Consider the following 25,608-nt stretch of genomic DNA (forward strand, 5'->3'; position numbering starts at 1 on the left):
TGTGAATATGGTCTATTGTTGAGTAGCCTTTACGGAATCCTGCCTGGTCCTTTGGTTGACAGAAGTCTAAGGTGTTCCTGATTCTATTTGCGATTACCTTAGTAAATACTTTGTAGGCGACGGACAGTAAGCTGATCGGTCTATAATTTTTCAAGTCTTTGGCGTCCCCTTTCTTATGGATTAGGATTATGTTAGCGATCTTCCAAGATTCCGGTACGCTCGAGGTTATGAGGCATTGCGTATACAGGGTGGCCAGTTTCTCTAGAACAATCTGACCACCATCCTTCAACAAATCTGCTGTTACCTGATCCTCCCCAGCTGCCTTCCCCCTTTGCATAGCTCCTAAGGTTTTCTTTACTTCTTCTGGCGTTACCTGCGGGATTTCGAATTCCTCTAGGCTATTCTCTCTTCCACGATCGTCGTGGGTGCCACTGGTACTATATAAATCTTTGTAAAACTCCTCAGCCACTTGAAGTATCTCATCCATAGTAGTAACAATATTGCCGGCTTTGTCTCTCAACGCACACATCTGATTCTTGCCTATTCCTAGTTTCTTCTTCACTGCTTTTAGGCTTCCTCCGTTCCTGAGAGCCTGTTCAATTCTATCCATATTATAGTTCCTGATGTCCATTGTCTTACGCTTGTCGATTAACTTAGAAAGTCCTGCCAGTTCTGTTCTAGCTGTAGGGTTAGAGGCTTTCATACATTGGCGTTTCTTGATCAGATCTTTTGTCTCCTGCGATGGCTTACTGGTTTCCTGTCTAACGGCGTTACCACCGACTTCTAGTGCGCACTCCTTAATGGTGCCCATGAGATTGTCGTTCATTGCTTCAACACTAAGGTCCTCTTCCTGAGTTAAAGCCAAATACCTGTTCTGTAGCTTGATCCGGAATTCCTCTAGTTTCCCTCTTACCGCTAACTCATTGATTGGCTTCTTGTGTACCAGTTTCTTCCGTTCCCTCCTCAAGTCTAGGCTAATTCGAGTTCTTACCATCCTATGGTCACTGCAGCGTACCTTGCCGAGCACGTCTACATCTTTTATGATGCCAGGGTTCGCGCAGAGTATGAAGTCGATTTCATTTCTAGTCTCACCATTCGGGCTCCTCCACGTCCACTTTCAGCTAACCCGCTTGCGGAAAAAGGTATTCATTACCCGCATATTATTCTGTTCTGCAAATTCTACTAATAACTCTCCTCTGCTATTCCTAGAGCCTATGCCATATTCCCCCACTGACTTGTCTCCAGCCTGCTTCTTGCCTACCCTGGCATTGAAGTCGCCCATCAGTATAGTGTATTTTGTTTTGACTTTACCCATCGCCGATTCCACGTCTTCATAAAAGCTTTCGACTTCCTGGTCATCATGACTGCATGTAGGGGCATAGACTTGTACCACCTTCAATTTGTACCTCTTATTAAGTTTCACAACAAGACCTGCCACCCTTTCGTTAATGCTATAGAATTCCTGTATGTTACCAGCTATTTCCTTATTAATCAGGAATCCGACTCCTAGTTCTCGTCTCTCCGCTAAGCCCTGGTAGCACAGTACGTGCCCGCTTTTTAGCACTGCATGCTTCTTTTGTCCTCCTAACCTTACTGAGCCCTATTATATCCCATTTACTACCCTCTAATTCCTCCAATAACACTGCTAGACTCGCCTCACTAGATAACGTTCTAACGTTAAACGTTGCCAGGTTCAGATTCCAATGGCGGCCTGTCTGGAGCCAGGTATTCTTAGCACCCTCTGCAGCGTACGCTATGCGTGCTCGGATCCTTCAATGAGCAGGGATGCGTGACTTCAACCAAACGACCTTGCATGTTTAAAGATCGTAAATCTTAACGCCCGCAGCATACTGAATAAATTAGATGTGTTAGAAAGTATTCTATTCGAGCATGAGCCAGCTATTGTTGGCATTACGGAAACATGGCTCCACAATTACATTTCTGAAGCTGAGGTTACTCCCTGCGGTTACACTCTTTTGAGAAAGGACCGACGCAGTGGAGGAGGGGGCGTAAGATTACTTGTAAAAAATTCCATTACGTACACAGGATTGCCGGATTTCAGAAATATCGAAGCTCTATGGATTAAAGTAAAACTTTCAAACCATTCACTTTGCATAGGTGTATTTTACAGACCTCCTGGCTCAACCAACAGCGTAATGAAAAACCTTAGAGCATTTATGGAAGCAAGGTTTTGCCACACAGATAATATATGCTTGATTGGCGACTTTAATTTACCTAGAATCAATTGGGTAATAATGGATCCAGGCTCATCTGAACCTCGATCCTGTGAAGAACTGCTTAATTTGACATTCTGCTTTAATTTATCCCAGATTGTCTCAGAACATACTAGGGTGTGTGCGGATACTTCCTCAATCCTAGATCTTGTATTTCTTTCTGAGCAGTTACATACCTATCTTTCTAGCTGCTCGGTTGAGGATGGAATGTCTGACCACAAAATGGTTATCGCATGCTTTAGGCTTGATGCAAGGATCTCAGCGGACCGCTTGCAAAAGTTGATCCCGAATTTTAAAGATGCTAATGATGTATGCATATCAGATTACCTTGCCTTATCATTTGAAAACTTCATTACTATGCACCGTTCTGGTGAGAGCATTGATGAACTCTGGGATCATTTTTCCAATGTGGTTCAACATTGCATAAAGTGCTATGTTCCGCACTGTCTTAAGACCACTAGAAAAAGAAATCCATGGATAACCAGAGACATTATTAATGCAAAAAGAAGATTAAAGCGAAGGTGTCAGGTGCTTGGACAGTCTGGTAGCCCACATTCCATTAACGTTATCAAGAATATGAGCCAGGAATTTAAGCAACTTATTAAAGATTCAAAAACCAACTTCTTCAACACTACCTTGGTATCATTCCTCAAAAATGCTCCTAGTAAAATCTGGAGATATGTAAACCCCTCGCCTTGCACTGACTCTTAGGATAATACTTTAGACAGAGCTCAGTCTCTTAACAGTTTTTTTTTTTTTTTTACCGTTTAAACTAAAGACGATTTCTCCATACCTAATTTTGATGAAGTTCCCAATCAACCTCCTATGAATGACATTGAAATAAATGAACAAGGTGCATTAAATCTCATATTGAACATAGATAGCAAAAAGAGCCCAGGACCTGATAACATTCCTAAAGAGTTTTTGTATAGCTTTTGTATAGTTTTTGTATAGTTTTTGTAATACCTTACAGTTATCTATCAGTCCTCAATTTTTATTGGCTGCTTCCCATCTGCTTGGAAGTGTGCGAAAAGTGTTCCGATTCATAAAAGTGGTAATAAATTGGATGTTAATAACTATAGACCTATTTCATTAATTAGTACATGTGCCAAAATACTAGAACATATTGTCTCCAAACAATTATCCCTACACCTCGCTGATTTCAATATCCTAAATCCCTGCCAACATGGTTTCCGTAAGCAGCACTTCGACAATAACTCAGTTGGTTGAATTAACACATGATCTCACAAGTGCCTTGAACGAACGCAAACAAGTAGACATAGTATTCCTTGACTTTGCCAAAGCTTTTGATAAAGTTTCCCACCCTAAACTGCTCCTAAAGATTGATAAAATTTTCAAAAATCCGATGATCACTAAATGGTTTTTATCCTGTCTCTTCAACAAAGAACAGTACGTTGTGCTTGAAAACTGTCGCTCTGATTCCTCAGGGGTACTATCCGGTGTACCCCAAGGCAGCGTTTTGGGTCTGCTCCTTTTTTAAATTCTCATTAATGATATGCCTAATAATATTACAGTACCCATTCGGCTGTTTGCTGACGATTGTGTCTTGTATAATAAGGTAGAAAAACCCGATGACCAGACTCTTCTTGAATCAAACTTGCAAAAAATTAAAACCTCGTGTGACACATGGCAAATGGTATTAAACACAAATAAAACTGTTGTCATGACGGCTACAAGAAAAAAGAAACCTCTGTTTTATACATACTCCATTGAGAACACTTCCTTAACAAGGGTTTCTGCTCATAAATATCTTGGTGTTACTAATGTGTCCGACTTAAGATGGAATGTTCATATCGATGACATGTGTACCAAGTCACGCAATGCACTATGGTCCTTAAGAAGACGCATTCACAGCGCAACTCCTGAAATAAAAATTCTGGCTTACAAAATGTTAATTAGACTAACCTTGGAGTACGTCAAAATAATATGGGACCCTTACACGGTAATGAATAAATCTAAAGTTAATGAAATTCAATGCCTCGCTTTAAGGTTTTTTTACAATAAGTATCGGCGGCATGACTCCCCCTCAGAACTTAACAAAATTGCCAATCTACCCTCTCTAGAATCAAGAATTTCCCTCGAAATACTAAAATTTCTCTTTCTTGTTATTCATGATCTCGTTAGCATAACTAGAAACGATTACTTGATCATCCAACCAGACACCTATTTTAGGCATAGACACAATATGTACATTCCCCCTCCCTCTGTCTTTATTGATGCTTTTAAATTTAGTTTTTTCACTAAGGCTAACAGTAAATGGAACGGGCTGCCAGACGCTATAGTGAAACTGCCATCAATAGGTGAATTTCAGGAAAAAGTTAAGTCTATATATTTTACATAATTTGTCCCCTGTGACCTTTATTTGTTCATCAGTACACCTCTATAGTGCATCTTCCAGAAAGTGTAAGTTCGTTAGAATATTTGCTCAACTATGAAGACAGTATTAGAAGTGCAATGTTCCGATCGTACCGGATATTACTTTGCTAGGGTCTGGACACTCTTTGTATGTCTTTCTATGCATCACCTTTGTATGCCACTTTGAGTGCGTTTGTGTACAACACACTTTCTTGATCTTGTATACCTTGTATACCTAGTTTTCATTTGAAAGAATATTCTTGTACCTAGAAAATCAACATTGATGTATGATGCTCCACTACCTGCCAAGGAATGTAACACTTTGTATGATCTTTCTGTACTACTTCCACTCCTGTAATGACCCAATGTGGGTTGACAGTATAAATGAATGAATGAATGAATGAATGAATGAATGAATGAATGAATGAATGAATGAATCTGTAAGTAGGGTTTGGCTGCTTACAATAGAAATTTGTTATCTCATTGCACAAAAAGAAACAAAAGCATGCTGAGACTTGTGTGTTGGGGGATTTATTGGTACTTTCACTTCTTGAATGTGCCTTTCAGAAGGAAAAATGGTAGTGCGAAATGAACAGGGTAGAGACAAGTACTCAGAACTGACACTTACACCCAATGTAAAAGAAATATGGCTTAGTACATTTTCTTTGGTGAGTTAGTTCATAACTGAAAAAAGAAAAACGGTAGAAGGAAACAAATAGGAATGAGACAAGTACATAGTGCTGGCACTTGCACCCAATGTAGAAGAAATATGGCTTAGTATAGAACCTTTTTTTGGGGGGGGAGGCAAGTTCATGCATGAGAAGGAACAATGGTAACGGAAAACGAACAAGGGCGAGACGAATACAGAAAACTGGTGCTTATGCCCAATGTAGGAGAAATATGGCTTAGTAGAACATTTTAGTGGGTGAGTTGGTTTATAAATGTAAAGGAAAAACAGTAGCAGGAAACAAACGGGGACCAGATGAGTGCACAGAACTGATGCTTACACCCAATGTAAAAGAAATATGGCTTAGTATAGAATGTTCTTTTTTTGGGGTGAGTTCGTTGATAACTGAGAAGGAAAAATGATAACACAAAATGAACAAGGATAAGACGAATACACAGAACTGGTGCCTATGCCCAATATAGGAGAAACATGGCTTAGTAGAACATTTTAGTGGGTGAGTTGGTTTATAAATGCAAAGGAAAAACGGTTGCAGGAAACAAACAGGGATGAGACAAGTACACAGAACTGCCACTTACACCCAATGTAAAAGACGTATGGCTTATTATAGGACATTATTCTGGAGGGGGGGGGGGGTGAGTTCATTCATTACTGAGAAGGAAAAATTTTAACACAAAACGAACATGGATGAGACGAATACATAGAACTGGTGCTTATGCCCAATGTAGTTGAAATGTGGCTCAGTAGACCATTTGCGTGGGCGAGCTGGTTCATAACTGAGAAGATAAAACAGTAGCGTGGAACAAACAAGGACGGGACGAATTCAAAGAACTGGTGCTTATGTCCAATGTAGGAGAAATATGGCTAAGTATAGAAAGTTTTTCTTGGGGGGGGGGTGGGGGGGGGGGGGTTAGTTCATAACTGAGAAGAAAAAAGGGTAACACCAAATGAACAAGAACGAGATGAATACACAGAACTCGTGCTTATGCCCAATTTAGGAGAAATATGACTTAGTAGACCATTTTCTTGGGCGAGTTGGTTCATAACTGAGAAGGAAAACAGTAGTGTGGAAGAAACAAGGATGAGACGACTAGACAGAACTGGTGCTTACGCCCAATGTAGGAGAAATATGACTTAGTAGACCATTTGCGTGGGCTAGTTGGTTCATAATTGAGAAGGAAAAACAGTATCGTGGAACAAACAAGGACGAGACAAATACCCAGAACTAGTGCTTATGCTGAGTGTAGGAGAAATGTGACTAGGTAGACCATTTGTGTGGGCGTATTGGTTCATAACTGAGAAGGAAAACAGAAGTGTAGAACAAACAAGGGTGAGATGGCTACCAAGAACTGGTGCTTATGCCCAATGTAGGATAAATATGACTTAGTAGACCATTTAAGCGGGCGAGTTGGTTCATAATTGAGAAGGAACAATGGCAACACAGAACAAAAAAAGGCAAGACGAATACAGAGAACTGGTGCTTATGCCCAATGTAGGAGAAATATGGCTTAGTAGAACATTTTCATGGGTGAGTTGGTTCATAAATGAGCAGGAAAAATGGTAGCAGGAAACAAACGGATGAGACAAATACACAGAACTGGTGCTTTCGCTCAGTGTAGCAGAAATATGACTTAGTAGACCGTTTGCGTGGGCGAATTGGTTCATAACTGAGAAGGAAAGACAGTAGTGTGGAACAAACAAGGATGAGATGAATACACAGAACTGGTGCTTACGCCCAGTGTAGGAGAAATGTTTCTTAGTAGACCATTTTTGTGGGCGAATTGGTTCATAACTGAGAAGGAAAGACAGTAGTGTGGAACAAACAAGGATGAGATGAATACACAGAACTAGTGCTTATGCCCAGTGTAGGAGAAATATGACTTAGTAGACCATTTGCGTGGGCGAGTTTGTTCATAAATGAGAAGGAAGAACAGTAGCGTGGAACAGACAAGGACGAGACGAACACCCAGAACTAGTGCTTATGCCTAATGTATGAGAAATATCACCTAATAGACTATTTGTGTGGGCGAGTTGGTTCATTACTGAGAAGGAAAGACAGTAGTGTGGAACAAACAAGGACAAGATGAATACACAGAACTAGTGCTTATGCCCAATGTAGGAGAAATATGACTTAGTAGACCATTTGCGTGGGCGAGTTGGTTCATAACTGAGAAAGAAAGACAGTAGTGTGGAACAAACAAGGATGAGATGAATACACAGAACTGGTGCTTACACCCAATGTATTAGAAATATGACTTAGTAGACCACTTGCGTGGGCGAGTTCATTCATAAATGAGAAGGAACAACAGTAGCGTGGAAGAAACAAGGACGAGACAAATACCCAGAACTAGTGCTTACGCACAATGTAGGAGAAATATGACTTAGTAGACAATTTGTGTGGGCGAATTGGTTCATAACTGAGAAGGAAAAACAGTAGCGTGGAACAAACAAAAACAAGACAAATACAAAGAACTGGTGCTTACATCCGCCGTAGGAGAAATATGACTTAGTAGACCATTTTCTTGGGCGAGTTGGTTAATAACTGACAAGGAAATAATGGTTGCACAGAATAAAGTAGGATGGGATGAATACAAAGAACTGGTGCTTACACCCAATGTAGGTGAAATATGACATAGTAGAACATTTATTTTGGTGAGTTGGTTCATAACTGAGAAGGAAAAATGGTTATATTTCTCCTACATTTGGCGTAAGCGTCAGCTAGTGGAATGCATAATCTGGTTTTAGTTGCCAAGCATGCACAACGTCAGTCGGTAGTGGGGAAGCCCAAGAGGCAGGGCCCAATTTTGCAATCTCATAATTGACATCATTGAGGTGACTCTATACGTTGTAGGACCTGGTGTAACAGGAGAGAAGCTTCTCTTATAGACCCACACAGTGACATGGCGACCAGAGGAGAGCTAGAAAGCCCAGTGTGAAGTCCGTGCCTCTGTGCTGGCTGTCTTATTGAGCATTCTGGGATAATTGCAATGCAGAGAGTTGTTTGTGGACAAATTGACAACCTGCATAGGGTCTAGGAATGACATCCCTGGCGTGTTCCTTAGAAAAGTGGGCAGCTGAAGGAAGTAGAGTCTTTAAAGCCACTGCAACATGTTGCCCAAAGAGCAACTACGTTGGCAAATATCCAGTGGTGTCACTCTGAGATTGATTGCACGAAATGTTTACAAACAGTAGTGCCACATGACTGGCCACATAAGGCACTTTGCCCATATTTGCAGGCTTCTTTCACGTTTGGAAAAACATTTTTACGTAGAACGTATTGAGCAATGGAAAGCTTAAATAAGTTTAATAATGTAATTAAGCAGAATACAAAAAATAATCTGAACGTCTCCAAGCGACGGCAAACAACATTACCTTGGTTCTGTGCAGCTACGTGGCATTTGCATATATTTAAATCTTGGTGCATGATAGTTGGAACACCCCATATATAGTTCGAGACCCAGACAAAAAACTAAGGTGGGCTAGTAAAGAGTGGTTTGGTTTTAAATTAGGTGCACACTTGATCTGAGGGTGTGTTAGTAGATAAATACTGCCAAATGAATGGGCTGTGTGTTGTAGCATTTTTTATAAGCGTAACTTACTTTGCCTCTTGGCTTTACAGTCATGTTTCCTTGCCAGATATATTTGTGAATATATGTAGATAACTTGCATGGGCCACTAGGTACATGTCCCATTAGACAACTTGTTGCTCGCTGCTGTCTAGCCTAATAGACAACTTGGACTATGTGCCCACTTCTGGCCACTCTCCCAAAATGGGTGTGCCACTGTGATGCATGGGGTTTGAAGCTGTAAATGTATATTTAGGTATGTGTTGTATTTCTGTATGCATAACCTGTCATTAACATTTGTCTGTCAACAGGCATCCTACCGCACCTTTGTCCTCGTGATGCAGACAGCTAGCAGATACAGGCGGTGACGCTGTGCTCCTCTCATCCGCTACTTCTGCTGCCTCGCTAACTCTGACAAGCTTCACCTCATTTAGGCTTCAAGATTGCACTGTATCTTTGGGTTTTTCTGCCTCTTGTTTATTCAACTTCAACAAATTCAAGGAACCCGTACGCGCTTCCGAAACGTCAGATTATTCATCAGACTTGGTCAGTGACCGTAATTCCTTCACTTATTCAACTCCAATAGAACTTGCTCTTGGTCTAGTTGTTTCTTGCTGAGTGACATAAAAGCACACACACAAAAGGAAGACACATGCGTCGTCTCGTGTGTGTTCTCTTTGCCTTCTGCTTTCGTGCTTTTCACGGCAGTTATTTCACTTAATTTGATTCACTGAATAATTCAATCAATTTTGTTGGCCTTGATAGTGTCAGATTAATGGGATTCGACTGTATTTGGAACATTCTCGTTTGTGATTGTATTGACATGGTTACATCACGGATGTTTCCTGTTAAGTAAATGAGTGCTCCGCCATGCAGGTGTTCAAGGATCACAGTTACACAATCGCCTCAGCACAAGACCACCGCAGCTCAAACCTGCTTGTTGATGCTGTTGATGGGCTGGATGGAGTGTCAAATACCGGTTCCTTTGGCAGTGCAAGCACTTCAGATGATGCCAGTGAGGAAGAAACTGAGATGACCGTCATCCGAAGGCACCCAATCACACGGGCCAAGAGGGCGCTCAGCCACAGGTCTAAGGGTGCGTCCGGTGAGGGGCTCACGCTGAGGGCACACATTTACCAAAGTGTTTTGCACCTCAGAGTCTTCAACACTGGTGGCGGTGGACTCTGATTCGGAGACTGATGAGAACGTCCTGCAGAGGATTGCACATGCATTTGGGCACCTCTTCTCGGACCACAGCAGTGACGACGAGCGGAGTGATAATGAGGCTGCTGCCGAGCCTAAGTCCGAGTCCGAAGAGACTGAAATGGCTGACAACGAGCTCTCTACTGCAGATGACCGGCCAGTATTTCTTGAGAAAGGTGCTCAGAGATTCATGTTGATACAATAAATGAAGCATGGCAGCAGAAAGAAGAGTATAATTATATTCCTTTGGACATATTCCTTTGGATTTGAAGATAAATCACTTTCTACATTCTTTGACCCGAGTAGTAGCAAATAATGAGTTAATCTATGTGTTGCCTTTTCAGATTTTTTAATGACAAAGGCATACATCAATTAAATTTACATATCATGCTTCCGAATTTTTCTACTACTGAACCTATATTCATATAGGGAGTGAAAAAGGTGCAAACAGTGACTATATATTCTGGAAAGTTTTTTGGAGCTCTTGAACTGTCTTTGGACTTGCCAGTTTCAATTTGTTTGATGCAGGTGATGCTCGGGACGGTGCAGAAGACACCTTGAGCGAGGCTCCTCTTGCAACATACATACTTGCTGACTCTCGGGACCATCTTAACATCAATATCACCTCCACTGCAGCCAGAATTTTCTTCAAGTTGTGGAATGTAGGCCACATTTCTTTTTTAGTTTTTTTGATATTTCTAAAAAGACACATTAGATTGAAAAATCAATTTACTTAGAGTCAAATCTCAATATAATGAAATACTTTCTGCTGAAAACTTTCTTATGTTGAAAATGTAAATTAAGTTTATATGTTTCACAAGTTTCCAAGAGACCTTATTTTAGCATAAATGACATTTCTAAGCAGTTTGAATAAAATCTTACAAGAAAATTTCATTTCATTCATTTCATTTTTATTTCTTAATGACCCCATAACGGGGTATTACACAAGGGGTCACATGACACAAATTTCATGATAATATCATAATCAAATTCACTGGTTGACATTTTGTATGTTAAATGTGTAATGCACTGGAACATCAGGAGAGAGCAAAGTTGCATGCCATGTCTTGTGGTCAAAACTGCCATTGGATGATCCTAAATGCATCATTGGTAGCAATTATCCCTACACTTTAATATATTCTAGGATTCTGATGCTGTAGTGAGGTGTGATGCTCCATGCAATACAGTGAAACCTTGTTAAACTGTAGTTGGCCGGAGCTAGGAAAAGTATGTACTAAACGGTAGTAGTGCTTAACCGAAATAGCACGAGATTGCCCACTTACCTGTCAAAAATGGAACTCGGGGAGAGTGCGATGAAAGGGCAAAAACATGCAGTATTTATTCACTACGCGCGACAAAAGTCGCTATTTTCATTTGATGCAGTGGCAGCCTAGCAGCGACGACAGCGGCCTCAAACTTACTGAAACTGCTAGCCAGCTTTTCAGCCAGCCCCCTCTTCTCGGCAGACGCTCGCATTGCAGATTTCTTGTTGGCGTTGCATATTCTCCTTGCACGGGCGCAGTAGCGCTGCAGAAGTCGCGGGGCGCCTTTTTCATTGCAGGGTGCTTTTCTCGTTGCGACGATTGCATTCATGAGGCTGATGTAATGCGCAGCTTCTGCCACTGTCGGGCCTGAATGGTCCATGCTGTCGCTTTCCATGTTGTCACCATCACTGTCGTTAGGCGACACTTTGGCAACAACAGAGGCAATGATGGCCAAAAGTTGAACCTCGTAGCCGTCATCGCTCCGCGGTCACAGCAGCGCTGCCGAGCAACTTCTCTGCATTCGGAATGCTGCACACCGTTGTCAATGGTAGATCCCTGTCACGTTCCAGCACCGACTTCTTCGGGCCACATTCGATAGCATGAACAATGCCCAATTTTGTTTCTATGCTGAGCACCCGTTGTTTTTATCCGAGCTTCGGCATGACGTGAGTCCTAGCTTGCACAATGTCACAACGCTCTTTGGCAAGGCAGTGAAATGATGTTCATGTTCATGTGGCTTCAGGCACAAATGCACAGGGCACTTGGAGGCTGTTGTTCTGATATCTGAGGCTTGTTGTTCTGCTGGGCCGCCCGATGGGGATGGTGCACCGCCGTGATTGCGAGACGAAAAGAGGAAACACTACGTGTTAACCGATATGTATGCAGTAAGCTGGTATGGTCTATGCAGATACAAAATGCATTATTTTCAATGGCCACTGAATCGGAGATTTAACTCTACTGCTTTTAAAACGAAACTACTGTATAAGTGGGTATGGTTTAATGAGCTTTTATTGTACACTGTAACAACAATATGCAAGGTGGCAATGTACACCGCAGCAATAATGTGCAATGCAACTGCTTGGCCTCACTGGTGGTAAGAAAGAAAAGGCTCTTTTTTTTGCACCAAACAGAGTAGTGTGGAACACATCTATAGCACATTACTTTAAATACATACCACAAGGTACCAGTTTCATGCAATTTCTGTACAAAGCAAACTTTGGCTACAATTGAAGTGTGCAGGTAGAGTTGAAGCATTAACATTGAGCGATGTGATTCATAATACAGTTAAACCTTGATATAACGAACTTCAATATAACAAAATTCTTGATATAACGAAGTATTTAACTTTTCATAACCTCTTGTCCATAGAAAAGCATGTATTTAGAACCCCAATATAACGAAGTGTGTTTGTATGCCATTTCAATATAATGAAATTTCACTACCGCTGCAAAGTAATGTCGAGACAATAAATGGAAGCTTCCATGGACACAGATGGTCAAATGATTTAATTACAAGTAGCTGTTTGCAAACGCACCTCTCAAATAGCGTGCTGCGCGACAAGAGCCACTGCTGAAGTGGAGCCGCATCATGTTCTGTATAAAGTCCAAGTGCGATAAGATCCTATCACGCCCCGCTCACTGTGTGCTTTAGCTGCTGTCGCATGTTACATGGCCTAGGCACTGTCGATGCCGGAACGCCTTACAAGCACGACTGCACACTCTCGTGACCAAACACCAAAAGCCCCTTTAACGAAAATCCTGATCTTGATACCCCTATTACAGAGGCAGAAGTCAGATATGAACATACCAGGCTCAACTCGAAATCTGCACCAGGACCTGATGGGATAAGCTACAAAACACTCAGGAACCTCGACGATGTATCCATCCGAGCTCTCATGGACTACATGAGTAACTGCTGGGAGCAAGGCAGCATTCCAAGTCAATGGAAATCAGCCCAAATCATTTTTATACCAAAGCCTGGAAAGAAACCACAACTGACGAACTTAAGGCCCATATCACTGACATCCTGCATTGGTAAACTCATGGAACATGTGGTTCTCACACGTCTCATGAGATACATAGATGATGGAGGACTTTACCCACTTACCATGGTTGGATTTTGACCGAAGTTATCGACGCAGGAAAAGTCTAGACACTAAGGCAATACTAGGTCTCGATCTAATTAAGGCCTTTGACACCGTCACGCACAAGGCCATACTACAATATCTCCAAAAGCTGGATGTAGGACGTAAAACATACGCGTACATCAAAGACTTCTTGACAGATCGTACCGCAAAGATTTCAATTGGAGAATCCAAATCGGATGCACTCAAGCTAGGTAATAATGGTACCCCGTAGGGTTCAGTCCTATCTCCCTTTCTATTCAACGTGGCAATGATCGGTCTTCCTGCGAGACTCGAAAAGATAGAAGGACTCGGACTCAGCCTCTACGTGGACGACATCACCCTTTGGGCGGCGGGTGGAAGCGATGGGCATGTGGAAGAGATCCTTCAAACAGCAGTAAACACGGTGGAAGACTACATCAAAGACAAGGGACTGAGATGCTCCTCGCAAAAATCAGAACTTCTGCTCTATAGGCCCACATGCCGCGGTCGAAAAAGCATTAGGGAAAGGCCGGGCATTGTGGTCACAGTAGAAGGCACCACGATACCGATAGGGGAGAGCCTGAGAATACTGGGACTCCGCATATCCGAAAACGGCCATAACGGAGAAACCATTAGACTACTTGACAATAGTGTTCAACAAACAATCAGACTAATAAAGCGGATATCCAACAGGCACTATGGCATGAAAGAGCACAATCTCATCCGATTAATAGAAACATTCGTAATCAGTCGTATTGCATATGTGGTTCCTTACCTCAAGCTCTACACTGCGGGGAAAGCCAAGATAGACTACATTATTAGAAGGGCGTATAAGCAAGCCTTGGGACTTCCGGCAAATACTTCAAACGAGAAATTCTTGGCGCTTGGCGTGCACAACACATTAGACAAACTTATTGAGGCCCAGAGAGTAGCGCAGTATGAAAGGCTTACACAGAGTTTGACGGGGAGACAGATCTTAGATGACATCGGGATAACCTACGAAGCACAGCACGGAGTGCGGAGAGACACCCCAAGGAAAATAAGGGAACATCTATCAACACCCCCAATCCCCAGAAACATGCACCCGGAGTTTCACCAAGGTCGAAGAAACGCACGAGCGAGAGCTCTCCACAAAAATTCCGTAGTGCCAGGGACGTGGTCTATGTGGACGCGGCGGAGTACGCAAATGGACAGAGTATGTCGATAGTTGCTACGAGTCTAGAGGGTGACTGCAGAGTTAGTGGGACGGGAAAAACATGGAAGGCAGAGGTGGCGGAGGAAGCTGCCTTAGCACTGTCAATAGCCTCCACGGAAGCTAACATTGCAGTAAGCGGCTGCAAGACAGCCGTCAAGAACTATGCAAAAGGAAGAATCTCGCCGGAAGCACTGAGAATTTTAAACAACGTTCGTGAAGATCGCGACATTCATATTATATGGGCACCCGCACACTCCTCCCTTCCCGGGAACGAAATAGCGCACAACCTGGCTCGAGAACTGACAGGCCGAGCAGGTGACACGCAACAAATACTGGGGACGGAGAGAGACCGGATGACCAGCTTTAACGAGATCACCAAACACTATAAATTGGGAAGGGCCCTTTTCCCCCGGCACACTCCTCGTGAAACAGACGGCAAGTGACGGCATGGCGCCTTTTACAAACACATACATATCCGAATCCGGTGGCCTACCATTGCTACTACCCGGACCTTTACATGGATAGATGTAGATTCTGTGAAGAAAGGGCGGACCTACAACATATGGTTTGGGCTTGTCCTCGTACACCCATACAGAATAAAATAATTAAGACCAGATAGCAGTGGGAGACCGCGTTGCTCAGCTGTGCACCGGAAGACCAACTCAAGGCAATCCAGCAGGCCGAAGATGCCGCCAGGGCCCAAGGGCTTGAGACCGTCATTTAGGTAGAAGCCTAGGTCTCAAATCTGCTGTGCACAAATAAAGTTTATTCCTCCTCCTCCTCCCCTTTTATTACACAGAACACACATGCCACGACCTTGCAGCACATATAGACTGGATGCACCCTCTGTCGCAGCTCACACAATTGTCATTGCGTAAATCAAGTGTTCACTCACGAGCGGTCGCTACACTCCCCTTTCTCAGCCTGAAAGGCATGATGCGATCACAAGCCCAGCCTTTCAGGCTTCTTGACAATTTGGCAAGTCCACATTCGATAGGTGTGTTGATCCATTGGCTCTTCTCATGGAGATTTGCCCACTGGTGCTGCATCGACGTTTTCCAAGGGCGACGGGGTACTATCACTTGACTTCATGTTTAAGGGCACCAGGTGTCTACAGTTTCTCTGGATCACTCCTGTTGGTGTTTCGATTATGTGCGACCGAGGTCTCTGCACCGGGCTTACCACTTTGACCACACAAGGGATACCTTGTATACACAATTCTCCTGGTTCCAAAGAGCGTAACTGCCTGACTGCATGATGTCTGTTGAAATTGTATGCTTGCTTTTTCTTGACTGCATCGTTCTTCTTCCTAAACTTGAACATGGGCGGCCATTTTGGAGTTACTGCGTCATTGACCTTTGGAACCGTTGTCCTCAAACGTCTGCCCATCAACAGCTGTGCTGGGCTGTAGCCTGTAACACCGGATGTATCTCAGTGTCATAAGAGCCAAGTAAACATCCTGCGACTTTGAGATCATATCTTTCAAGGTGCACACTATTTGCTCCACTTCCCCGTTGGCTTGTGGGTAATGCGTACTTGCAGTGACGTGCAAAAAGCCCTATGCTTTACTAAAGGCTATGAAAGCTTCAGCAGCAAATTGTGGCTAATTGTCAGAAACCACAATGGATGTTATACCAAAACGAGCAGAACAACTCTTATGGCAGTAATCACTGCTTGCAACGTTGTTGAGGATAGGCTCATCACTTCCAGAAACCGTGAGGAGTAATCTGCAAGGATCATGTATCGCTTGCCCTTAAGTTCAAAAAGATCCACGCCTACTCACTCCCAAGGACCCCTGGGTGCAGGAGTAGACACTAAGCTAAGTAGAAGCTCACTGTGCTGGACTCTTGTTTGCACACAATTCATGCAACCAGTCACCATCTTCTCTATTTCACTGTTGATAGTGTGCCACCATACCGAATCATGCACTAGGGCCTTGCATCTTGCAATACCTTGGTGTCCCTCGGGAATCTTCTGCAGCATAGCTTTCTGGAGGGGCTTAGGAACCACTATTCTGCATTCTTTCAGCAGCAGTTCTTTGATGACAGATAAGCTGCCTCATTCTTTCCAATAGTGGAGCAGTAGTTGAGGCACATCCGATGAATAGTCCGGCCAGCCACCTTTGCACAATTTGAGAAGACCCACACAAACAGCATCTTCTTGCTAGTGTTTGAGGAGGGCATCCACAGTCATTGCTATAGCTTCTATGGCTTCTATAACTGCAACCTTTCCCTCCAGGCATTCTGTGTCTTGGTTTCTCTTTGATGTAACAGTTGGAGCACGTGACAGGGTATATGCAGTGCCCAAGAGCTTTCTGGCACATACAAACATTTTACTGGTACTGTAATGGCATGAGCCTCATTCAAAATCTTTGAATGTGTGGTAGCATCATGTCCTGCTCTGCCTTACCCAACGTTACTAGGCTAGCTTCAGTTTTCAAATTCGGCACCGTTGCGCAGAACCGTCACCCGTCTGCGCCTTCGTGGCGCTGCAGTCGCGCCCAGCTTCACTTCCTCACTAGCCGGCTATGCGGGTGGGCCGAACTAAGCACACGGTGCAGCATTGGTGTTTTCTGTGGTTCGTTATTGAAGGCAAATTTCAGCAAGCATGTTATCCGCCAAACTGTAGCCTTCGCCGAGTTTGTTAAGAAACATAATTCATCTCTTAGCAGCATAACATTGGGTGTGTCACAGGGCGCTTGTTTACCGCCTCTACTTTTCCTCATCTACATCAATGACTTATCGGCTAACATTAAGAATAAATTACGTCTTTTCGTGGATGACTGTGTCCTATATTCCCCAATCAACGGCTTGCATGAACTCACCGCACTACAACAGGATCTCGATTCCATCGCAGTATGGTGCGAGAAATGGTACATGCCGCTTAACCTTACTAAATGCAAAGCTCTGTCATTCACCCACAACCACAGCTTAACCAGTCACACCTAAACCATAAATTCAGCTCCTACCAATAATGCCCCGTCTTATAAATATCTTGGCATTCACATTGCAGCAACACTGTCATGGGCAACTCATATTGACACTATCTGTTCTAATGCTTCATGCACCTTTAGATACTTAAAATGCAACCTGAAAGCCGCATCACCAGAAATTAGAAAGCTAGCATATCTAACATTCGTACGTCCGCAGTTAGAATATGCGTCATCTATCTGGCACCCTTCCCAATCGTATCTAACCTATGACATAGAAGCGATACAAGATCACGCTGCTCGGTTTATAACTTCCAATTACTCTCGTGATACCAGCATAACCGCACTAAAACGTGCACTTGAACTACCATCACTTGCTTCCCGCCGGATCATCTCTTGTCTCTGCTTGCTTCACACCTTTTATTACCATCCACACTCCAGGCATTCATTCAGACGCAAGTTGCTGCTGCGCTGTCATCTGCCCTACCTCCACAGCCTGCAGCTGGACCGCTAACTTACGCTGACATTGTCACCCAGCCTTACGCTCCGCCGGCTCCTTATGCCTACCGGGCCTCCGGCACCTTCCATGTGCCGCCGCCACCTTCGCGTCCAATTGTCGTCCCTTACTCGGCCGCTGGAGCCCCTCTCGTCAACCCATGGCGTACACCTGATAACCGGCCAATATGCTGTTCCTGCCATTTTCCAGGCCACATAGCATGATTCTACCGCCGTCGCATCCCCTGTTTACTCGACAGTGGGGACACCTCAAGCTACAGGCCTGCTCGACTTCCGCGTCAGGACCCATCTAACCTTCCTCCGGACTCGTCTTACAGTCGCCTCCCCTTCGATTCACGCCAGTCACCTTCCCCATGTCGCTGATCCAATTCCCCGATAATTCGCCGAACTAGCCCAGCCCAAGAGGAAAACTAACAGTCGCAGTTCCAGAGGCAAGAACTGCGTTTACATCGAACATTTCAAAGCCTCATTCTGCCCTGGCGAACGAAATTGAACTGTCCATAGACGGTGTCACCGTACACGCACTTATCAACACCGGAGCCGCCGTGTCTATTATTAGTGAGAAGCTTTGCCACAATTTGAACAAAGTGACTATTCCCCTTATCTCTCTTTCTCTGCATACGGCAACCTCTCGTCACATTCAGCCTTTAGCATCATGCACAGTCCGGGTCGTCATTCAAAGCGTCATGTATGCTATCGAATTTGTCGTACTACCTCGTTCCTCGCACAATGTTATTCTTGGATGGAATTTCCTATCTGTCAATCAAGCTCTTATCGACTGCACTCATGCTGAACTTACGTTATCAGTGCCGTGCTTTGACCCTGACGACCATCATTCTCCTAAAGTTGTTGCCGCCTCTGACATCTGTATCGCACCTTTCTCTGCCGCTCTGGTTCCTGTGTCATGTAACTCTGCTGCAAACCCATCTCGTCTGTTTACGCTGTCGGCCACTTGTGCGCGCTGCCGGAACTTTCTGCTTCCATTTGCTGTCATCACTTTTTGCGACAGTTCTGCTGCCCTTTACATGTGCAATCCGTCTGCCTGCCCATCATCCCTACTCTGCGGTGAGTGCCTGGGTGCCTCTGAAGCTTTCGATTGCGTTCTCCCAGCCACCATGTTTGGTGATATGGTATCACTTCCGATTTGTGCCGTCACTCCTCCCACCACGGCCGATGCCCCTGTAGTCGTCTTCGCTCGTGCCATCGATGCAGAACTCACACCTGCGCAGCACACAGAAATCATCAAGCTCCTCCAACGTTTTCGTTCCTCATTTGACCTTGACCAACCATCCTTGGGCCGAGCGTCCATAGTCGTTTACCGTATCGACACCGGTCAACAAACACCATTGCTTCAGAAGAACTTCAGTTTGGCCTAGTTGGTATTTGCTGCAAATCATATTGACCGCAAAAAAGACGGGGACAGAGGAAGAAAACACATAAACAGCACAGGCGGTAACGATGTAACTGATGAGGGATTCTTCGTTTGGGGACAAGACGGACGAGGGAACACAGAAAGAGGGGCCAGCTGTACGAGATATATGCTTCCAAACGATATATATGTGTCCCCAAACGAAGAATCCCTCATCAGTTACATCGTTACCGCCTGTGCTTATGTGTTTTCTTCCTCTATCCCCGTCTTTTTTGCGGTCAATATGATTTGCAGTAAATACCAACTAGGCCAAACTGAAGTTCTTCTGAAGCATAAATCTCGTACAGCTGGCCCCTCTTTCTGTGTTCCCTCGTCCGTCGTGTCCCCAAACGAAGAATCCCTCATCAGTTACATCGTTACCGCCTGTGCTGTTTATGTGTTTTCTTCCTCTGTCCCCGTCTTTTTTTTGCGGTCAATATGATTTGCAGTAAACACCATTGCGCCAGCATCCGTATCGGGTGTCGGCCGCTGAATGCCGTTTCATCAACCAGCACGTTGACGACAAGCTGGAGCTTGGCATCATCCAGCCCTCTAACAGTCCCTCGGCATCTCCAGTTGTCCTTGTTAAAAAAAAGATGGCTCCTTTTGGTTCTGCATCGACTATTGCCGCCTTAACCGAATAATGCGCAAAGATGTCTATCCTCTGCCACGCATCAACAATGCCTTGGACAGTCTGCAGGGAGCGGAATTTTTTTCCTCGCTGGATCTACGCTCCGGGTGCTGGAAAGTGCCAATGGCAGAGGCCAATCACCAGAAGACAGCCTTTTTAACTCCTGATGGGCTATATGAATTTACCATCAGGCCATTCGGCCTCTGCAACGCGCCTGCCACTTTTGAGCGAATGATGGACACCATTCTTTGAGGGCTGAAGTGGAAAACGTGCCTCTGTTATTTAGGTGACATTGTGGTCTTTTCCACCGACTTTGCATCGCACCTCAGCCGCCTTGAGCAAGTCCTTGCGTGCCTCTTCACTGCAGGACTGCAACTAAATTTGAAGAAATTCCACTTCGGCGCTCACACGCTTACTATTCTTGGCCATGTAGTTTCAAAAGACGGTATCCTCCTGGACCCCACGAAACTTAGCGCCATATCTGAGTTCCTTAAACCAACTACCATGAAAGAGCTTCTCAGCTTCATCGCCCTGTGCGCATATTTCTGACGCTTCATCCGTAACTTTGCTTCTATCATTGCCCCCTTGACACAGCTTCTCCCCGGCAGCTCTGACCTATCAGCCTGGTCCCCGACGTGTGACGACACATTCCACGAACTGCGGCGCATTCTCACCTCTCCTCCAGTACTGCGACACTTCGATCCCTCTGCTACAACTGAGATCCATACGGACGCTAGTGTGTCAGGCTTGGCGCTGTTCTTGCTCAGTGCAAGGATGGCTTCGAAGAGTATGTTGTCGCATATGCCAGCCACACCCTTACCAAGGCCGAGGCGAACTACTCTGTTACTGAGAAGGAATGTCTGGCCATCATTTGGGCTATCGTAAAATTTCATCCTTATGTGTACAGGCGTCCATTTGACATTACGACCAACCATCATGCCCTATGCTCGTTATCTTCACTAAAAGATCCAGCTGGTCGGCTCGCCCGTTGGGCATTGCGCCTACAAGTGTACGACATCCACGTCGATTATTGCTCAGGCCGAAAGCATTCAGACGCAGACACTCTGTCCCAGTCAACCCTCCCCTCTGGTCCTGCCCACTCGTGTATTTCCACCTAAGGAGCCTTCGCCCTCAACATTTCCGACTTGCCATCAGAGCAGCGCAAAGACCCATGGATCTCTTCACTTATTGACTTCCTGTCTAGCCAGTCGCCAGCGCTGATCTCTGAGACGCTCCACCGTCAAGCCACGCACTTCATCATTCGGGATAAACTGCTGTACTGCCCCAACTACAATTCGAGCATCCGCAAGTGGTTGCTTGGTATAACCCAACACCTCCGATACGACATCTGCGCCACGTTCAACGACGACCTACAATGCACCTACAATGCGGCCACGCTGGTGTATTAAAGACATACTCTCACCTCCAGCTTTGGTACTACTGGCGCGGTATGTACCGTTTCATTCGCCAGTATGTTCAGTCATGCCCCATATGCCAATGACGCAAGACACCACTTCAACATGCCACCGGCCCCTTGCAACCCATGCCCCGCACGTATGTTCGACCGCGTCCGCATTGACCTATACGGTCCACTTCCCAACACTCCAAGCGGCAACTGCTGAGTTATTGTTGATATGGACCACCTCACATGGTACGCTGGAACTTCAGCCCTAGCATCTGCCAGAGCAAAAGCCATCGCCAGTTTTATCCTTCAATACCTGCTTTTACGCCATGGAGCACCTCGAGAATTACTGAGCGGCCGTGGTTGCGTTTTCTTCTCAGATGTCATTTCAGCATTGCTAAAGGAGTGTCGCATCATTCACCGCACTACCACGGCATGTCATCCTCAAGCTAATGGTATGATGGAACGTTTCGACCGCACCTTTGGCAAAATGTTGGCCATGAATGTTTCATCTGACCACTCGAATTGGGATCGCATTCTGCCTTTCGTCACCTATGCTTACAATACTGCCACGCAAAGCACCACTGGGTTCTCCCCTTTCTTTCTCCTTTACGGACACGAACCTTCATGCACTATGGACATGATTCTACCATGCCCGCCAGATGCTTCGGAGTGGACGACTGTTTCTAGAGCGGCTGCTTACGCCGAAAAATGTCGCCAGCTCGCTCGTTCGTTCACATCCCAGGACTAGAACTTGAGACTGACTCCAACCAAATAACTGAATTTTATTAGCCCGACGTTTCGGAGCCCATTCGGCTCCTTCTTCAGGGGGTTGTTCTTCGGGGGGTGGCGGTGTGCCGCTTTTAAAGCGTCTTTTTTGAAGAAAGGAGGGGGGGGGGGAACACGGGAGGTGGGGAGACACTCCACAGACGGAAAGGTGGGGGGGGGGAACAAAAGGAAAGGGGGGGTTGTGTTGTTGACCGCTTCCAAGGTGCTGCGATGACCGGTGCTAGGTGGAGTGCTCACGAGGGTGCCCTTGATGGGCCGCGGGGGGGGGAGGAGGTTACAGGGTCGCGCCGACGTTCTGTGTTGGTGAAACGAGCGGGAGTCTATCTGGCTGTGCGTCCTTTTCTTCTTTTCATCATGTCGCCAAGGCCATGGACATAGACCGAGGGTAGGTTGCCCTTCACACGGTTTATGTTATTCTCCATATTCTGAATGTGCCATGACTCCAGTAGTAGTCTCTTTCGCCAGTTCGTTTCTGTTTGAAGGATTTCAGTTTCCTTGAAAGCAATTTTGTGGTCGGCGACTTCAGAGTGTTCAGCGACGGCGCTGCGAATACGGTTGAATGACCTGACGTCGTTCTCGTGTTGTCTGATCCTTTCTTTTAGATTTTTGGTTTCTCCGATGTACGACGCCGGACAGTCAGCACAACTGATTTTGTAGACGACGCCTTGAGCTTTTTCTTTTGGTGGACGATCTTTTGGTTTAGGGAGGAGGATATTGAAAGTGTTTATTGGTTTGTGCGCTACTTTGAGGCCTTCTTTTTTTAATATTCGGCTGAGCGCTTCGCTGGTACCTCTGATGTACGGGATGGACACTCGCTTCTGGGGTTGGGGAGAAGTAAACGGCTGAAGGTCCCGCATTTTGCTTCTTCTTTTTTGTTGTCTGGTTGTCTTTCGAATGAAGTCATCTGTGTAGCCATTCCTCTTAAGTTCGTTGAGAACCGTTCTCTTTTCTTTCTTTAGATCCGATTCCGATGAGGAATGAGTTTCGGCTCGTTTGAATAAAGAATTTACAACAGACGCCTTGTGGTTTGCCGGATGGTCGGATTGGAAATGAAGATAGCGGCCTGTGTGGGTTGGTTTTCGGTAGACTGAAAATTTTAGAATGCCGTCTTTTCGTGTAACTTGTACATCTAAGAATGGGAGTGATCCGTTCTGTTCGCGCTCATATGTGAACTGTATATCCGGGTCTATGGAGTTTAAGTGTTTCTGCAAGTTTTCGACTTGGCTCGTCTTCACGATGCAAAAACAATCATCCACATACCTGAGGAAGACTTTTGGTTTCGGGAAAAAAGTATTTAAAAGAGCTTTAAACACCCCTGTTGCAATATCCGTGAAGTACGCTTCGATCCTGAGTGGGTGTTCACCATTGCGTGGGTAGGGTGCATGAGGCAAAAAGCCCTTCGTGGCTAAGGTAAGGACATGCCCTGCAGAAGTGGTTGGCGTCTTCGCAGTGGCCTTCGATGGAGAGAACGCCAAAACTTCACTCCTTCAAGGTTGTGCTTTGTTTATGACTTGTGTACTGCAAGGCTGGAAGTTGGCAGTTTATTGGTCAACAATGTGCCGACTGTGTGTCTTGGTATGGATAATGTTGCACAGCTTCTATTTCTGAGCATGGTTGGCCCACTGATAACTATAAGTAGTGATATGGTTTATATTTTTGTCTATTGCTAAGTGATTTTATTGAGATACCCATTAGTTCCACTATAGTTCAGTTTGATAGCCCGGTGTTATCTCTGACTATTAAACCTAAAATTATGTCCGCTATTGTTTTGGTTGGATAGTCATATTGAGGCACATTCACGCTGTTGGTGCCTTTGTGGTATGTTCCCACTATTGACATGCATGCGCAGCTTGTGCAAGGAGGGTCAGAAGGTCTCCAAGACGCGAGTGCATTGTCATCAAGAAATATGAAGCTGCATGGATGCACCACCAACGCTATGCCTCAGTGGCAGAGCCAGTGCAGTATTCTGCCTTTCACTTCTGTCATGAGCATTGCGTGGATGCGCAGTATAAGCAGACTAGCATTGCTGCTGAACTGATGTGTGTATGCACTGGTCTGAGCTGTACGAGCAGTAAACATCAAGCTAATGTTGTCTAATATTTTAATGAGCACTAGCCAATCCCGATAGTTTCCTGTCATCTCATCTTGTGCACCATCGAGATGCGATGCCTGCAATGCCACTGGTGGTGCTCTTCTTCACGCCAGCGTGGCACGATGCCTGGCAGCTCTCGGGGCACTGTTTCTTCTGCCCAGCAGCCTTGTGTGCTATGTTGAGCGAGTATGTCACACTCGCGTACAGTTCAAACATCGTCCAAAAAGTTCAAGATCAATGCTAAACCTTGCTATAGCCGTTAATGAACACAAAACTGTCAAATTTGTTATGTGCTTCTTTTAATTAATTTTGTTTCTGCCATCTACCATGATTGCCCTTTGAACTTCTTATATGTGCCTAATTTTTATTATTGCAAAAGTCTCGTATTAATGGAAATGACTTGTGTTTGTAGTTCTAGCATTCTTTCTGAATAGCCGGTTTCCCAGTATTGTGGACTGTAGAAAATATGTGTATCAATGCTATTGCAAATCTTAAGCAAAAGTATACCATGTTTGTTGTTGCTAAACATTTTGATTCTTTAGGATGTCCAGGAGAGAAAGATGGTCTGTCCACAACACCGTAATGTGTCCCAGGAAGCTGTTATAGTTGACAACTTGCTGGGCCCAGAGTCGCTCCTCTCTGTGCTTGTCAAAGTAAGCATATAAGTATACTTACCCTTTTCTATGCTTGCCATCTTGTTTCACTCGGGTCATTTTCACTTGCTGCTGATACTAGTGCTCTACCTTAAAATTTGCATGGCAACATTCAAGTGCAGCTCTGAGTACATTGGTGAATTGTCATGTATGCGCTGTTTTTTTTCGAGAAGGTGACTGCTTTTACTGGATTGCTGCTGTTGCCAAGTTATCGCTCTCGAGAAAGACATGCTTAGTGTATGTGAAGCTTCACAAATGTCTTCACCAAATCAAGAATTAGGAAGCCCTGTCTAATTAGGTAGCAAGTATGATGTGAATAGTTTTAGTGGTGTAACTTTTCAAATCTAGGTACATTACAGAGCACGAGTCATTGCTCTGGAACATATGGTAATGTGTGCATAAATTCACTGGACTGACTCAAGCTGTGAGACTAGATTTGACAACTGCAGATTGTGCTCACCACTGCTGTTGTCACTTTATTGTTTCTGATTTTTCTGGGCGTGCGATGGTGAATTGTCAGACTCATTATTTATTCACCATCACTACTCCATGACAACGTA

The 25,608-nt window shown here is 44.7% G+C and overlaps 1 protein-coding gene across 12 annotated transcripts in view; it reads left to right on the plus strand.

The window, feature by feature from the left end:
- Nucleotides 1–25,608, plus strand: part of LOC135897507 (intermembrane lipid transfer protein VPS13A-like) — a 1,023,564-nt gene that overhangs the window by 459,199 nt on the left and 538,757 nt on the right. For 11 of the 12 annotated variants that reach the window (XR_011514733.1, XR_011514732.1, XM_070539327.1 and 8 more), the window contains 4 exons: nucleotides 9,738–9,957; nucleotides 10,019–10,240; nucleotides 10,593–10,726; nucleotides 24,938–25,048. Coding sequence is in view for 10 of the 12 variants with exons in the window: in XM_070539327.1 (XP_070395428.1) it covers nucleotides 9,738–9,957; nucleotides 10,019–10,240; nucleotides 10,593–10,726; nucleotides 24,938–25,048 (687 nt within the window). In the remaining 2 variants the exon portion in view is untranslated. The remainder of the gene's footprint in view (nucleotides 1–9,737; nucleotides 9,958–10,018; nucleotides 10,241–10,592; nucleotides 10,727–24,937; nucleotides 25,049–25,608) is intronic. The other variant, XM_070539331.1, reaches the window with a different exon arrangement.

This window comes from Dermacentor albipictus, chromosome 5 (genome assembly GCF_038994185.2).
Source record: "Dermacentor albipictus isolate Rhodes 1998 colony chromosome 5, USDA_Dalb.pri_finalv2, whole genome shotgun sequence".
Taxonomy (NCBI): Eukaryota; Metazoa; Arthropoda; class Arachnida; order Ixodida; family Ixodidae; genus Dermacentor; species Dermacentor albipictus.